Here is a 14569-nt window from a genome sequence, read left to right on the forward strand (position 1 = left end):
TTCCGATAAGAGACCAATAAATGGGATAATATGTGAATGCGGAGCACATGGGGGGGACCGGCTGCCGCTCTGTCAAAGTCATTAACCAGAATTTGTCACATGAGAACTGTATGTGCCCCTGGTTTATAATAGCAGGGTGACCTTTCTTTTTAATCAGTCGATCTGTAATGTAAACATCAGGAAGATGCGATCTCTGCCTGGGTCCTCATGAAGACAAATCCTGATCAGGGACTTCTATTATAGAACCCTTCTAGAAACAAAACAAAAACTGCAGTGTAGACTGTATAAAGCCCTGGGGCGCAGTCTCTTACTTACAAATGGTCTCTTTGCTGTCTCTCTCTGCAGCTTGTGTCTTCCCAGGCGCTCCCCCATAGACTTATATTGCTTGTCATGTGATCCCTGAGTGAGCTGCAACATGCAAACACTGGACGATGTTTATTGAAACTGGTCCCGAATTCACATCTCAGTCCAATGATCCACTATGTATGATTTGTTACTTACGGCTTCTGATGATTGGACGTTCTTGGTATCACACAAGGAAATAAGGGAAGGATGAGATTCACCATTCGTGGTGTCCAAGGACAAGATCCTAGAAGATGGTGTTAAAATGCTTAGATTCATATATTAGAAAAATCCAGTTCACCTTGTGGAGATCCAGGTAGCAGTCCTGCAGGAATGTATGGGAATGGAGTTCCTGCATTTTTTTTTAAACAGCAGGAACACTGTTCCCATTAGCAGGAGTCCTGCAGGACCAGCCATTAAAGGGGTATTCCGGCCTTAGACATTTTAGCCCCTATCCAAAGGATAGGAAATAAAATGTCAGATCGCAGGGGTCCCACCGCTGGGGACCCCCGTGATCTCGGCTGAGGCACCCCAGACATCCGGTTCACAGAGCGAATTTAGCTCCGTGCCAGATGACTGGCGATGTAGGGCGGAGGCTTGTGACATCACAGTCATGCCCGCTCATGACATCACGGCCACGCCCCCTCAGTGCAAGTCTATGGGAGGGGGTGTGACGGCTTTCTGCCTCAAATTAAAGCCCATAGACTTCTATGGGATTCCGCACTCCCATTCACACTTCTGAAGTTCCGCTTGCGGAAATTCAGAAGTGTGAATGGGAGTGTGGAATCCCATAGAAGTCTATAGGCTTTAATTTGAGGCGCCAATGGGACCCCCGCGATCTCCGTGCATTCTGTACCGAGCACTGCTCCCGAGACCATCAGCCACGCCCCCTTGTGATGTCACGCTACACCCCCTCTATTCATGTCTATGTCACGCCCCCTCTCATAGCCATGCATAGGGGGGGGGGGGGGGGGGGTGGCATGCTGTCACAAGGGGGTGTGGCCATGATGTCAGGTCTTGGTCTCAGGAGCAGTGCTCGGCACAGAATGCCGGGGCTGGATGGAGAACCCAGATGTCTAAGGCCGGAACACCCCTTTAAGTGTTAATCTTAAGTGAGTTCCCACACTTTTTTCCCAGGACTTGACCCCTGTGGTAGAGCAATGATGTCTGGGAATACACATGCAAATTAGCTCTCCTCCAGGTGAAGAAAACTGTCTCTCTTTCGCCACCTAGAGACGGCATTAGAGAAAGTTTTGGTCCTTCTGTAGACCCAGATGCCCCCCATCAGCCTCCATCTGACCCCAGAAGTCTAGACATCACACACAAAGAAAATCTCACCCACATCTGAAGTAGAGTTTTTCTCTCTGTTATATTATAACACTTTATACATTTGTTGCCAATATTCACAAGTATTTTTTTTATCATTTTTGCAAAAAAGAAAAAGAAAAACAAAACAAAAAACATCCCGGATAAATGAAAGAAAAAAAAATTAATCTGCCTACAATTTCCAATGATGAGCCATAAGTTTGCCCCAACAGAAATGCGAAACACCCCTTCCCCCGCACGCACTTACGTACAAAGAATGTGAAATCCCAGAATGCATTGCTTTGACGCACATCTTGGAAGCTCTTGTTGGGGCCGTTTTTTTTTATTTTTGCTCATCGGCCTCCTGTGTATCTGTTATGGTAGGTGAATGGGACGAAGAGACGCCTGGACAAAGACACGCTCGGGGCTGGGCCCAAGTTTTTTTTTTTTTTTAAGTAGTTAATGGAGGATGAGGGGGCGGGGCAAAGGGGAATATCCCCTATTGGCTGCATTTTTTTTAATAATTTTTTTTTTTTGCGGTTTATAGACGACATTTTTTGAAGGGGATCATAGGAATTACAGAAACCAGAAATTATAATGGACAACTGAAGCTCAACAATTTCGCTAACCTAAGCCCCTTCGATCTCCACACAGTGCAAATTACAAACATTAACAGGCCGTAAGGATTGAGTCCATTCCAATGTCAGCATAACGCAATGGGGAGTAAGGGCGGGCCTGGGGACTTGCAATCAGTGATAGGACCATGCAGACAGACAGCTAACAGTCAGACAATACTCAAGGCCCTGTGATCCCCTTCTTTTTCATCTACAAAAGGGGCGTAGGGTCTGTATAATACCCACAAAGAATGTCACAGACACTGGTGATGAATGACAGGCATATGAAACTAGAAGGGACTGTGCATTATCCCTTACGTATCTCAAGATTTTCATATTTTAGGTTCTAGTTGCATACTCTCCCTGCTGTCCCTGATATGGTGGGTACAACATCCATAAAACACCCATCACCCAATCCTCCCAACCAATGGTTGAGGTTCTCTAACCAAACCCAACTCGCTCTTGCAATGTCCACGTGTTCGGAGGACGGGAGATGCAGTTACAAAACACAGACGATCCACTAAGTCTTAATTGTATCCAACTTGTTGTAGTATGAAGGCCCGGAAGGTCTTCTAAGAAATCGTGGAGAAGACCTTATCCAGTAGGACATCTACTGTACTTATGTCACACTCGCTTCATGTCCTAGGTCCAAACCAGGTATAAGATGTCTAAAGTAGGGTATAAATTCCACACGTACTTCACTCGAAGTATCGGCGTTGGTTTTGGTGAAGGTTTTTGGGGACGGTCATGGGCACAGTAACGGTGATGGAGACACAGGGTCAGGCAGGGGAGTTGACTTGTAACATTTAGGGTGGCTGGAGAAGATCCATCCATGATGAGGAAATGAGGTACATTGGGCAACTACACTTAAGACTTCTGCCCTCCCAGAGCTGAAGATGGTCGCAGTCTCTTCAGCACCGCGAGGGACAAAATTGCAAATTTAAAGTCTTCTAAAACACTAATGAGGTTCATCTCGATCGGCAATCACTGTCTTCTCGCTCCAACTCCCGAAAATAAAAAAGAAGAAGAAGAATCCTTTCCGACTGTCTCTCTAGGCGTCTCGCCGTTTCCTACATCGGGCCTCTCGAAAGTCTTTTTTTTTTTTTCGACACTGATAAAATCCACCTCTCTCTCCTCCCCTGTGTAAAGGCGCAGAAAGTCAATGATGCGTTGTTTTTCAAAAATGCATAATTTTGTTCCCTCACAGTGTTGGATTCCATCTAAAAAAAATAATAATAATAATAGTAATCTTTTGTGTTTTTTTTCTTTATGTTTTCGCTGTAATGTAAATTTTGTTGTTGTTTTTTCACTGCCCGTCTTGATATTTATTTCCAGAAATAATTTTTTTTTCTTTATTCTTTTTTTTTTCTGTATTTTTTTTTTAAAACTTTTAGATTGTACGTAACAGGGAGACTAACGTGAAAGACACGATGGCGAGGAGAAGAGGCGATACGGTGTACGTCACGCTGTGGTTGGGGGCAGAGCCGGGTTCTGGAAGAGAGAAGGAGAGAAGAAAAAATATATGTGAGGACAGAGGGAAAAAATATAACAACAAATAAAAAAAAAACTGAATAAAAAACACATTGAGATAAGACTGCGCCAGATTACAGAATGTAAGAAGTTGAATACTAGTTCACCGAAGACGTAATTTTTGCCTGAAGGCTCGACTGGCCTTGAAAGCTTAGCCGAATCAAAAGAAGTTCATTTTGTATGATGTTTACAATGTAGTTGCCGCAGCCTTGAAATGTGCCGGTTTACATTAGTATTTTGCTTTTTATTAGATATACATGTTGTTTGTGCTGTAAAAATAGGCCTTTTCTCTTACCTTGTCTATTAAAGGGGTACTCCACCCCTAGACATCTTATCCCCTATCCCCAGCGGCGGGACCCCCACGATCTCGGCTACGGCACCCTAGACATCCAGTGCACAAAGTCAACTTCACTCCATGCCGGATGACTGGCGATGTGGGAGGAGGCTCGTGACATCCCAGCCACGCCCAGTCAATGCAAGTCTATGGGAGGGGGTGTGACGGCTTTCCGCCTCAAATTAAAGCCCATAGACTTCTATGGGATTCCGCACTCCCATTCACACTTCTGAATTTCCGCAAGCGGAAATTCAGAAGTGTGAATGGGAGTGCGGAATCCCATAGAAGTCTATGGGCTTTAATATGAGGTGGAATTTCGCAAGCGGAAATTCGGAAGTGTGAATGGGAGTGCGGAATCCCATAGAAGTCTATAGGCTTTAATTTGAGGCGCCATTGGGACCCCCGCTATCCCCGTGCATTCTGTACCGAGCGCAAGCAAGCAGAAATTCGGATGTGTGAATGGGAGTGCGGAATCCCATAGAAGTCTAATTTGAGGCGGAATTCCGCAAGCGGAAATTCTGCTGTGTCAATAGACCCTAAGGGTACATTCACATGTGCGTATTTTTGTCCAGATCTGTTGTAGATTTGCTGTTGCAGATTTTACTGGCCATTGACGAGGGCCGGATCATCATTGACGCTCATGGAGCGCCTGCTCGGGGCCCTGTGTCCGCAGGGGGCCCCCGTCACATTCGGGACATCCTTGTGTCCCAAAAATCTTTTCAGGACACAAGGATGTCCCGGTGGTTACCTCTCACGGTGACCCCCGCGTTAACTTTAAAAACGCAGGGGCCGCCGGGATGTAGCGCACGCAAGGACGTCACTGAAAGAAGAGCAGAGAGGAGCAGTGAGGAGGATGCGCATACATGGTAAGTGACCAGCGGCACGTCATCCTCAGTGTTTCGACCTCCACTCCTCCGGTACCAGGACCTACTGCTATGGCCCATAGGCCATAGCAGTAGATCGTGACCCCTGTCCCCGGAATCGTGACCCCGGGGACCGGTGATCGGAACACTGAGGCAAACAGGCATACAGCCTCCAGCCATACACTGTATATGGCTGAAGGCTGTATGTCTGTGGGGAACTATACTGCACCTAATGTGGGGGAACTATACTGGACCTAATGTGCGTGAGCTATACTGCACCTAATGTGGGGAGCTATACTGCACCTAATGTGGGGGAGCTATACTGCACCTAATGTGGGGGAACTATACTACACCTAATGTGGGGGAGCTATACTGCACCTCATGTGGGGAACTATACTGCACCTAATGTGGGGGAGCTATACTGCACTTAATGTGGAGGAACTGTACTGCAACTAATGTGGGGGAGCTATACTGCACCTAATGTGGGGGCACTACACTGCACCTAATGTGGGGGCGCTATACTGCACCTAATGTGGAGGAACTGTACTGCACCTAATGTGGGGGAGCTATACTGCACCTAATGTGGAGGAACTGTACTGCACCTAATGTGGGGGAACTATACTGCACCTAATGGGGGGAACTGTACTGCACCTAATGTGGGGGAACTGTACTGCACCTAATGTGGGGAACTATACTGCACCTAATGTGGGGGAGCTATACTGTCACCCCAGTAGTAAGGATATTACATGAGAAGGGGGTTTGCTACAGTGTGCCACTCCAGTAGTAAGGTGATTAAACGAGGAGGGGGTTTGTTACAGTGTGTCACCCCAGTAGTAAGGAGATTACATGAGGAGGAGGTTTGTTACAATGTGTCACCCCAGTAGAAAGGAGATTACATGAGGAGGAGGTTTGTTACAGTGTGTCACCCCAGTAGTAAGGAGATTACATGAGGAGGGGGTTTGTTACAGTGTGTCACCCCAGTAATAAGGAGATTACATGAGGAGGAGGTTTGTTACAGTGTGTCACCCCAGTAGTAAGAAGATTACATGAGGAGGAGGTTTGTTACAGTGTGTCACCCCAGTAGTAAGGAGATTACATGAGGAGGAGGTTTGTTACAGTGTGTCACCCCAGTAGTAAGAAGATTACATGAGGAGGAGGTTTGTTACAGTGTGTCACCCCAGTAGTAAGGAGATTACATGAGGAGGAGGTTTGTTACAGTGTGTCACCCCAGTAGTAAGGAGATTACATGAGGAGGAGGTTTGTTACAGTGTGTCACCCCAGTAGTAAGGAGATTACATGAGGAGGAGGTTTGTTACAGTGTGTCACCCCAGTAGTAAGGAGATTACATGAGGAGGAGGTTTGTTACAGTGTGTCACCCCAGTAGTAAGGTGATTACATGAGGAGGAGGTTTGTTACAGTGTGTCACCACAGTAGTAAGGAGATTACATGAGGAGGAGGCTTGTTACAGTGTGTCACCCCAGTAGTAAGGAGATTACATGAGGAGGAGGTTTGTTACAGTGTGTCACCCCAGTAGTAAGGAGATTACATGAGGAGGAGGTTTGTTACAGTGTGTCACCCCAGTAGTAAGGAGATTACATGAGGAGGAGGTTTGTTACAGTGTGTCACCCCAGTAGTAAGGAGATTACATGAGGAGGAGGTTTGTTACAGTGTGTCACCCCAGTAGTAAGGTGGGCGTGTCAAAGGGTGGGATCAATAGGCATCAAAATTCCTTTCGCCTAGGGTGGCAAAAATCCTTACACCTGCCCTGGGAGCTCGGCCATATATATATATATGTATAGTGAAGGGGAGAAGCTCTATTGCTTTTTAGTCGCCTTCCAATATTACACAGTAAGATTTTCCATTGTTAGATCCGCGCATTGAAGGTATCTAGAGATTTCCCACCAACCATCAATGTCGTAGCTGACAAGACGTCTCCTCCTGCTGGTGTCCTTAGACCTTTAGATCCCACAATTTTCCGATTTCCTTAGAATTTTCTGGATTAGATGTTGGGGCCCACAGTTTGGGGCCCGAGAGGATTAGACCCGATGGGTGTTATTTCTTTTGAACTTGGATTTCGAAAGCAAAAGCAAGAGGCCGGCATCTGGTCCGACTGTGAGATTCCGCTGCAATTTCCATTACAGGGCGTTTTAGAGCAGATTACTATTGTCTTCCAAATAATAACAATTTCCCAGGGTCCCTCCCCCGGGACCGGCATCATTTACATCATTTAGCAGCGTCTTGGCACGCGCCTATATACCGGGAATCCTGCCAAACACCTACCACGCTGCTCCCGGCCTTCCTATGGAGAGGGATCCGACACAGGCTTAATAGGAATCCAACGTTCCTCCTGCTGTACCCGCCGAAGATCATTATCGCTATTTCCTGCCATTTAAAAAGCGCAATTCTTCTTAAAATCCAAAAATCGCAGTAAATCTAAGTCCTTGAGTCGTCCCTTTTGTGCGGAACTGCGAGAAAGTTTTGTCAGCCATTTCTTAGGTTTATATAATTTCCCATAGGACCCATGAATCTGCTTAGCTGGCATCTTTGGTGGTGTGGTCTCCAAACTGTGAGCCTCCAGATAATGCATAAACTGCAACTCCCAGCATGCCCGGACAGCCAACGGCTGTCCGGGCATGCTGGGAGTTGCAGTTTTGCATCAGTCGGAGGTCCATAGTCACTTCTTAAAGGGGTACTCCGGTGAAAACCTTTTTTTTTTTTTTTTTTAAATCAACTGGTGCCAGAAAGTTAAAGGGGTATTCCAGGCAAAAACTTTTTTTATATATATATATATCAACTGGCTCCGGAAAGTTAAACAGATTTGTAAATTACTTCTATTAAAAAATCTTAATCCTTCCAATAGTTATTAGCTTCTGAAGTTGAGTTGTTTTTTTCTGTCTAACTGCTCAATGATGGCTCACGTCCCGGGAGCTGTGCAGTTCCTATGGGGATGGTGACATCATCATAGAGCAGTTAGACAGAAAACTTCAGAAGCTAATAACTATTGGAAGGATTAAGATTTTTTAATAGAAGTAATTTACAAATCTGTTTAACTTTCCGGAGCCAGTTGATATATATAAAAAAGTTTTTGCCTGGAATACCCCTTTAAACAGATTTGTAAATTACTTCTATTAAAAAATATGAATCCTTCCTGTACTTATTAGCTGCTGAATACTACAGTGGAAATGATTTTCTTTTTAAAACACAGATCTGTCTGCTGACATCACGACCACAGTGCTCTCTGCTGATATCTCTGTCCATTTTAGGAACTGTCCGGAACAGCATATGTTCGCTATGGGGGAATTTCCTTTTACTCTGGACAGTTCCTAAAATGGACAGAGATGTCAGCAGAGAGCACTGTGCTCATGATGTCACCAGAGAGCTCTGTGTTTAAAACGGAAAATAATTTCTCTAGCATTGCGATCTCCAGATGATGTAAAACTACAACTCCCAGCATGCTGTTGGCTTCACAGGCATGCTGGAAGTTGCAGTTTTACAACAGCTGGAGGTCCACAGTCATTTATTGAGTTTATCTAATCTCCCCTAGAACTCTTAAAGGGGCACTCCACTGGAAAACATTTTCTTTTAAAGCAACTGGTGGCAGAAAGTTAAACAGATTTGTAAATTACTTCTATTAAAAAATCTTTATCCTTCCAGTACTTATCAGCTGCTTTAACTACAGAGGAAATTCTTTTCTTTTTGAATTGCCTTTGTGTCTGACCACTGTGCTCTCTGCTGACACCTCTGTCCATGTCAGGAACTGTCCAGAGCAGCATATGTTTGCTATGGGGATTTGCTTGTACTCTGGACAGTTCCTAAAATGGACAGAGGTGTCAGCAGAGAGCACAGTGTTCAGACAAAAAGGAAATTTAAAAAGAAAAGAACTTCCTCTGGAGCATACAGCAGCTGATAAGTACCGGAAGGGCATGGGTCCTTGACCTGAAACGCTTTGGCATGAAGGGACCCATCTCCAAGCTGTCTACTGAATGTGATATTGCCTGATCACTCCCCTACCTACCTTTCTATGGAACTTTTAACAAGATATCAATAACCTCCGGATTTTATGTGCTGGCTTCATTCATCTATTGTGCTGCTTGTCCTGAGAATTGCCGTGCACTGGAGGCTCCTGATCAATTCCTTTCTACTTCACTCATTTACAAATCTGTTTCTGGCACCAGTTGATTAAAATGTTTTCTGGTGGAGTACCCCTTTAAATCTGCTTAGATACATTCTCTAGTGCTGCGGTCTCCAAACTGTGGACCTTGATGATGCAAAACTACAACTTGTTGTTCAGCAGTGGACGGAGATTTCACATAGTATGGTAGCAATGGGTCAAACAAAGCTACCGTATATACTCGAGTATAAGCCGTGCCCGAATATAAGCCGAGGCCCCTAATTTCACCCCAAAAACCCAGGAAAAGTTATTGACTCGGCTATAAGCCTAGGGTGGGAAATACATCATCCCCCCCATGTCATCATCCCCCCTGTCATCATCCAGACCCCCGTCATTAACACCCCCATCATCATCACCCTGTCATCATCCCCCCACCTTCATCATCCCCCCCCTTCATCATCACTGTCTGTCATCATCCCCCCTTCATCATTACCCTGTCATCATCCCCCTCTTCATCATCACCCCCTGTCATCATCACCCCCTTCATCATCACCCTGTCATCATCCCCCCTTCATCATCACCCTGTCATCATCACCGTCTGTCATCATCCCCCCTTCATCATCACCGTCTGTCATCATCCCCCCTTCATCATTACCCTGTCATCATCCCCCCTTCATCATCACCGTCTGTCATCATCCCCCCTTCATCATTACCCTGTCATCATCCCCCCCTTCATCATTACCCTGTCATCATCCCCCCTTCATCATCACCGTCTGTCATCATCCCCCCTTCATCATTACCCTGTCATCATCCCCCCCTTCATCATTACCCTGTTATCATCCCCCCTTCATCATTACCCTGTCATCATCCCCCCTTCATCATTACCCTGTCATCATCCCCCCTTCATCATTACCCTGTCATCATCCCCCCCTTCATCATCACCGTCTGTCATCATCCCCCCTTCATCATTACCCTGTCATCATCCCCCCTTCATCATTACCCTGTCATCATCCTTCATCATTACCCTGTCATCATCCCCCTTCATCATTACCCTGTCATCATCCCCCCTTCATCATTACCCTGTCATCATCCCCCCTTCATCATTACCCTGTCATCATCCCCCCTTCATCATTACCCTGTCATCATCCCCCCTTCATCATTACCCTGTCATCATCCCCCCTTCATCATCTCCGTCTGTCATCATCCCCCCCTTCATCATTACCCTGTCATCATCCCCCCCTTCATCATCACTGCCTGTCATCATCACCGCCTGTCATCATCCCCCCCCCTTCATCATCACCGCTTGTCATCCCCCCCCCCTACATCATCACCGCCTGTCAATCCAGTGGTCTTCAACCTGCGGACCTCCAGATGTTGCAAATCTACAACTCCCAGCATGCCCGGACAGGGTTGAAGACCACTGCGGCCTTCGTCATCATCCAGACCCCCCCTTTAGTTTTCTACTCGCCTCCCCTCGGTGGGAAGGAAGGGTGAGCTGGTCTGGGCCATCTATGCTGCAGGGACCGTCCGGTGGGGAGGGTTATTCGTTCTGGGCTGTCCATCTTCACCGGGGGGGCCCTCTTCTCTGCTCCGGCCCCGGACTAGTGACGTTGCCTTAACGATGACGCACAGGGACGTTCATGCGCAGGGACGAACGTCCCTGTGCGTTGTCGTCAAGGCAACATCACTAGTCCGGAATGGAGAAAAGGGCCCCCCCGGTGAAGATGGACAGCCCAGAACGACTAACCCTCCCCACCGGACGGTCCCTGCAGCATAGATGGCCCAGACCAGCTCGCCCTTCCTTCCCACCGAGGGGAGGTGAGTAGAAAACTAAGGAGGGGGGGGGGGGGGGCTGGATGATGACGAAGGCCGCAGTGGTCTTCCACCTGTGGACCTCCAGATGTTTCAAAACTACCAAAGCTACAACTCCCATCGGCTGTCCGGGCATGCTGGGAGTTGTAGTTTTGCAACATCTGGAGGTCCGCAGGTTGAAGACCACTGAGAAGGAATTGACAAGCTGAGAGTTCACTCGAGTACAAGCCGAGGGGGGTGTTTTCAGCGCGAAAAATCGTGCTGAAAAACTGGGCTTATACTCGAGTATATATGGTAAAAATGTAAAAAAAAAACAAAAACTGAAATAAATTGTACATGTAGTTTGTATTTCAGGCTCCTACTGTATGAAACGTTTTTTTTTTTTTGGGATCATTTTACTTGCAAAATCTAAGTAAAGATATAAAAAAGAAAAAAAAAATAATATTAAATAATAATTAAATAAATAAATGTTATGACATGTAGTTTGTATTTCGGGCTCCTACTGTTTGTAGCGTGTTTTTTTTTTGTGTGTCATTTTATCCTTTTACTTGAAAAATCTAAATAAAGATTTAAAATAAATAAATAAAAATGAACTAAAGCACCCAGAAAATTCCAATAGCCCAAAGATAATTTGACTTCCAAAAATAAACCGGTCCAATTTTAAAAGGGAACCTCTCATCAAAAAAACTTTTGATATATTATAGATTAATGTATGCAGAATAACTTTACAATTGCATGTTATAAAAAAAATGCTTCTTTCTATTTAATTTTCCACTTTGAAGAAATGACCACTAGGGGTCTCCCTACCAGTCCTGGCAGCAAGCATTTCAGACTCATGCTGGAGTCCTAAACACTACGAGCTGCCATTCTGCTTTGTTCACAAAGGAGAACACTCAGAGCTGCCAGCCTGCTTTGTTCACAGCCTGTTTGGCTGTGAACAAAGCAGGCTGGCAGCTCTGAGTATTTAGGACTCCAGCATGAGTCAGAAATGCTTGCTGCCAGGACTTATCGGGAAAAATACAATAGAAAGAAGCATATTTTTCATTAACATGCTATTGGAAAGTTATTCAACATTCATTAATCTAAAATATATCAAAAGTTTATTTAATGAGAGGTACCCTTTAAAATACAAAAAAAAAAAAAAAAAAAAAAATGACTGTAAAAAAATATCTCTCGCCTACGTCTATGCTATAAACAATAGAAAGTTCGACAAACCCGGAATATTTTGTCAGTAGTTTAACCGGGTATGAAGTCTCTTTATTACTGACAGCGCGTGTGTGTTTGTGTGTTTGGCGGTTAAACAAAGCGCTAAAGCAGCGTCACAATCCAATAAAGTGTCTCGAAACGGGGGAGAGATAAAGGGTCCTTTCAGGGAAATCGGTATAGGGAAATGGCGGCGAGGATTTTAAAGTGGAAATGGGGGAGGGGGGCAGCGGGATCTGATTAAAGCTTTGAAGCATGCACTTGGGCTGATAGATATTCCCTTGGAAGCGACAGTCTTGATGAAGAAGCCGGTTTGTTTTCTTCAACACAAGGTAATTAAGGAAGTGATTATTAAAGTCATGGAATCCAGGGACTCAACCCCCAAAGGTGGCAGCGCCAGTTGTTTGCTTCGAAAGATGAATATCTCACTTTCGCTCAAGATAGTTTCCACTTTCTTTAACTCGGCTAGAACAAAGCAAAAAAAATAAAAAAATAAAAATAAAAAAAATAAAAAATCACAAACAACAAAGACGAGACGGAACGTTTCTAAAGTCTTGGCTGGTTTCAGGTGCGGCGGCGGAGGCGGCGTGCGGGCCCCATGGTGGCCGTGACAGCAATTCCAGAGCAATGAAAATGCGGATTGACAATCCGGCACAACAAGCCTCGGAGGCAGGAGTGAAGAGGTCTGCGATTGAAGACTCGCCGGCGTCGGCAACGTCGTGTCAAAAACATTCGGCGCCCGTTACGAGGCTGTCGGGCACTCTCTTCTGCGCGTCTGCCCTGGGAGCCCTTCAGCCAAGGCTGTTCAGAGAAGATAGAGTTCTACAATTTGTTGTTTTTTTTTTTTTTTGTAGTGCGATAATCCGAGGAAGCAAAATGATACTCAGAAATAAATTGGATGAATTTGCAACAACAAAAAAATATAAAGGAATCAAAAAATAAAATAAAAAAGAGTTGCTTTAAGTTTCCAACATGGAGAAACCGAGTAAATGAAGAACATAAAACCAAAGAGAGGTCGCAACGGGGAGATGGGGACTTCAAAAAGAAGAAGAAGAGAAAGACGACGATGAATCCCACCATGGAATTCCGGGGTAATGAGCTTGTGTGCCGGGAACGTGGCTCCTCTATGGAGATTGGAGGTTCTCCGAAATTGATTTCTTATCTGGGAAGTGCAGGTCACTGTATAAATCGGCGCTTGCCAACCAGGGTGCCTCCAGCTGTTGCAAAACAACAACTCCCAGCATGCCCGGACAGCCGTTGGCTGTCCGGGCATGCTGGGAGTTGTCGTTTTGCAACAGCTGGAGGCACAAGGTTGGGAAGCACTGGTATAAATAACCACCTAGGTCAGGACTGTGGCACCGGAGCCTGGAGAACGTAGAGTCCGACAAGGTTCCTCTGAAAATATGCAAAACGCAAATCTTCTCTTATATTAAAATTACTCAGAGATTATAAATATAATTGTAGTTACCCTCATATACATAGGGGGCAGTATTATAGTAGTTATATTCTTGTATATAGGAGCAGTATTATAGTAGTTATATTCTTGTATATAGGAGCAGTATTATAGTAGTTATATTCTTGTATATAGGAGGCAGTATTATAGTAGGTATATTCTTGTATATAGGAGCAGTATTATAGTAGTTATATTCTTGTATATAGGAGCAGTATTATAGTAGTTATATTCTTGAATATAGGAGCAGTATTATAGTAGTTATATTCTTGTATATAGGAGCAGTATTATAGTAGTTATATTCTTGTATATAGGAGCAGTATTATAGTAGTTATATTCTTGTATATAGGAGCAGTATTATAGTAGTTATATTCTTGTATATAGGAACAGTATTATAGTAGTTATATTCTTGTATATAGGAGCAGTATTATAGTAGTTATATTCTTGTATATAGGAACAGTATTATAGTAGTTATATTCTTGTATATAGGAGCAGTATTATAGTAGTTATATTCTTGTATATAGGAGGCAGTATTATAGTAGATATATTCTTGTATATAGGAACAGTATTATAGTAGTTATATTCTTGTATATAGGAGCAGTATTATAGTAGTTATATTCTTGTATATAGGGGCAGTATTATAGTAGTTATATTCTTGTATATAGGAGCAGTATTATAGTAGTTATATTCTTGTATATAGGATCAGTATTATAGTAGTTATATTCTTGTATATAGGAGCAGTGTTATAGTAGTTATATTCTTGTATGTAGGAGCAGTATTATAGTAGTTATATTCTTGTATATAGGAGCAGTATTATAGTAGTTATATTCTTGTATATAGGAGCAGTATTATAGTAGTTATATTCTTGGATATAGGAGCAGTATTATAGTAGTTATATTCTTGTATATAGGAGCAGTATTATAGTAGTTATATTCTTGTATATAGGAGCAGTATTATGGTAGATATATTCTTGTATATAGGAGGCAGTATTATAGGAGTTATATT

General features: G+C 44.2%; 1 protein-coding gene across 3 annotated transcripts in view; it reads right to left on the bottom strand.

Moving 5' to 3' along the window:
- Window positions 1–1692: 1692 nt before the first annotated feature.
- IGLON5 (IgLON family member 5) overlaps window positions 1693–14569 on the bottom strand; it is a 464875-nt gene continuing 451998 nt past the window's right edge. For 2 of the 3 annotated variants that reach the window (XM_056542889.1, XM_056542892.1), the window contains exon 8: window positions 1693–3752. In XM_056542889.1, coding sequence (XP_056398864.1) covers window positions 3652–3752 — 101 coding nt within the window. In that variant the 3' untranslated portion in view covers window positions 1693–3651. The remainder of the gene's footprint in view (window positions 3753–14569) is intronic. The other variant, XM_056542891.1, reaches the window with a different exon arrangement.

Source organism: Hyla sarda, chromosome 10, assembly GCF_029499605.1.
Source record: "Hyla sarda isolate aHylSar1 chromosome 10, aHylSar1.hap1, whole genome shotgun sequence".
NCBI lineage: Eukaryota > Metazoa > Chordata > Amphibia > Anura > Hylidae > Hyla > Hyla sarda.